Here is a 2,969-nt window from a genome sequence, read left to right on the forward strand (position 1 = left end):
ATCATCCTCTCGGACCTCAGATGCATAAGTTTTGGTGCTAAACTGGAAATGAATTGAATAAATTTGTCTGGATGCAGAACACGACGGCGACAAGCCCGAGAGCAGACTGGAAACTGGACTGAGCATAAAGAAGGCTTATCGTCTGATGATGAGGAAACTTCAACTGACATCACCAACTTCAACATGGAGAGAGGTACTTGTTGCAAACATACCAAACATAAAAGAATTTGTTTCTTAGCATGGACTAAAGCCATGAGGGATTCCACCTAACTAAAGCATACTATTTTGTTTAGATCGCATCATCAAGGAAAGTAGGAAAGTATTTGAGGATGCTGTGGAGGACTTTCATTCTCTGGACTGCATCAAATACCGTTTTGAAGTGTGGAGGAGAGAATACCCTGACTGCTACCGAGACGCTTACATCGGCCTTTGTCTGCCCAAGCTCTTCAACCCTTTAGTTCGACTGCAGCTCATTACCTGGAACCCTCTCCAGGTGAGTGTATGTAAAGGAATGTTTTCCTGCTTGAAAAGAAACTGGATGAACAATATTGAGCTCTCTTTCAATTGTATTTCTATGCAGGAGTCGTGTCCGACCTTTGAGTACATGCTGTGGTTCGAGTCTCTTCTGTTTTTTGGTTTTGAGGAGCACACCACGCTACAAAAAGATGAGGACATCGGCTTGCTGCCTGCTATTGTAGAGAAGGTCATCCTCTCCAAACTGTCAGGTAGTGATTCCTGCTTAGCTGCACTCAGCATACCAAGAAGGGATCCCTTGAGAGGGATGTAGACGAGTACAAAATGTGTCATGTCTTCTTGTTTTTGTGGTAGTGTTGGTAGAGCAAGTGTGGGACCCGCTGTCAAGCAGTCAGACCGCCAGGCTGGTGGGCTTCATTCACAGACTCATTGAAGGATATCCAACTGTGGTGCAAGGGGACAACCAATACACACAGGTGGAGCATCATTTTGTTCCTTTGCTAAAAATGTTTATTGTGACAGAATGGCTCCAATTTTCTGAATTTTGTCTGTTAGGAGCTTTTAAAAACTATAGTTTTACGGACCCGACGAGTTCTGGATGAAGACGTCTTCCTTCCACTCTACCCCAAAAAGTATGTTGAATCATTGTTTGGATTAGAAACATTTTGTTTTTTTGTTTTTTTACATTTACAAACAGTATAAAAGAAACTTGTCTTTTGTTCAGTGTGATGGAGAACAAGAATAGCGGGGCCTATCTTTTCTACCAGCGCCAGTTCTGGTCCTGTGTGAAGGTATGTGCAAAACTGGAAAAGGTAAAGGCCGTATTGATACTTTTCAGTTGAGGCTGTGTATTCATTAGGCCGTTCATTCAAACCAATTACACTGCTAGTGTATTATAGTGATGATCTAAACAATATTGGCATTTGATTTGAAAGGTTTCTAATCATCAGCCTTACTTCTTTGAGTTGCTGCCTCATCGTTTAGGATCATTGCTGATTATATCTAAATAAACAGTTTCTTTGTGTGCTGCAAGTTGAAAAGGAGTCACCAAATACAGTATATGGCATTATCTGATTAAATGTAACATTTGTTAGTCTGAAATAAGTAAATGACAGTAACTGTATGAAAATAAAAGGCAGAAGGTTGATGAGCAAACTCTGCTGCATAGAGTTTAGCTTTCAGCTCAGTAAATAGCAACAGTATTACTGTATTGTTTACTCTCCTATTGACCTAATGTACAAAGAAGTATATTGATATGGTTCAGAATTGCTCTTTTTAATTAAATCTTCAAACTCAAAGTTGATTCATACTGACAGTGAGTTTTTATGTGAATTGTTGAGCTGTGCTTGATTTTGCTCTTAATTTGTTCATTAGCACTTTCCAAGTTTAACAGCTGCAGCAGCAACAAGAATTTTGTCAACAGTTGCTCTTGTGTTGCCATCCTGTACTACACACATCCATTTAAACTGTGGTCTCCTTTGTACACAGCTGCTAGGCAACATCCTGCAGTGGGACGGCATCCTCTCCTATTCCTGTCTGAAGGAGTTGGCTCTGGACAGCACGCTTAACAGATACATCCTCTCTGCGCTGCAGACCACAGATATAGGAGAAGAAAATGTTCAGAAGTGCCAGAAGGTGAGCCAAACTGGGTTAGATCTTTGTGGCCCGTTGGTTCGTTGTTTGGAAATATGTCAGCAACACTCTTATCAAAACCTTCATCGTGGTATAAACTATTCTAAGTTTGATACACTGTTTTTGCTCCTGCTTGTATTATGAAACCAAGTGAGGTGATAACAAAACGGGAGTCATGACTCATCAGTTACTTTTGCTTCATCTTTTATTTACAAACAGCATCAATTTTGTTTTGAGATTATTATTCTGCTGAAAGAGCAACAACATTACAAGGTGACATGTGTAATTAGATAGGGGTGGGTACGTGTTTTGAATACATCGCCATGCATTTATGCTGCACGGGTTCATAATAATCATGACATTTGTTCCCTCAACGAAGGCCTAAAGCAGGGCTTTTCAACAAAACTGCTTTTGGGTGGGAGGGTGTCTGTAAGCCAACAGCTCGGGGGCCGGACGTCCAGCGATTAAAATCATTATTTAAATAAACCAAAGTTGACGATCTCTTACCTTTTAAATTTGTTAATTTTATTACATTGAATCATAAATGTAATAAACAGGAACCCCCCCCCGCCCCCCCCCCAGCCCCAATATATATTTTTTAAATAAAGTGGGCCGGATTAAAGTCACCCGCAGGCTGGAAATGGCCCGTGGGCCACCAGTTGCTTAGCCCTGGCCTCAATGCAGTTTTTTTGTGTATTTTTTCCAAAAGTTTAAGAAAAGACAACAGAACGGCTCAGTTTCAGGATTACTCCAGACATCTAAATTAGCTGATGTGTAATAGGCTTATTTTGTTGTTGTAAATAACTAAGAACTGGCTTTATTTCCTGGAGAGATTATTTGTGTGTGTGTGTACATAAACACAT

General features: G+C 40.4%; 1 protein-coding gene across 1 annotated transcript; it reads left to right on the forward strand.

Annotated features, from left to right (window-relative positions):
* Positions 1 to 349: 349 nt before the first annotated feature.
* On the forward strand, positions 350 to 2,109 carry LOC119420883 (PAX3- and PAX7-binding protein 1; the record flags this gene model as incomplete). Its single annotated transcript, XM_037688303.1, is given in 6 exon segments — positions 350 to 493; positions 581 to 725; positions 829 to 950; positions 1,030 to 1,106; positions 1,199 to 1,265; positions 1,963 to 2,109. Coding segments are annotated over 6 exon segments (702 nt in total), but the record flags the coding sequence as incomplete, so codon positions are not given.
* Positions 2,110 to 2,969: the final 860 nt, after the last annotated feature.

The sequence above is a fragment of the Nematolebias whitei genome, chromosome 14 (assembly GCF_014905685.2).
Source record: "Nematolebias whitei isolate Nwh7 chromosome 14, NemWhi1, whole genome shotgun sequence".
NCBI classification, from domain to species: Eukaryota; Metazoa; Chordata; class Actinopteri; order Cyprinodontiformes; family Rivulidae; genus Nematolebias; species Nematolebias whitei.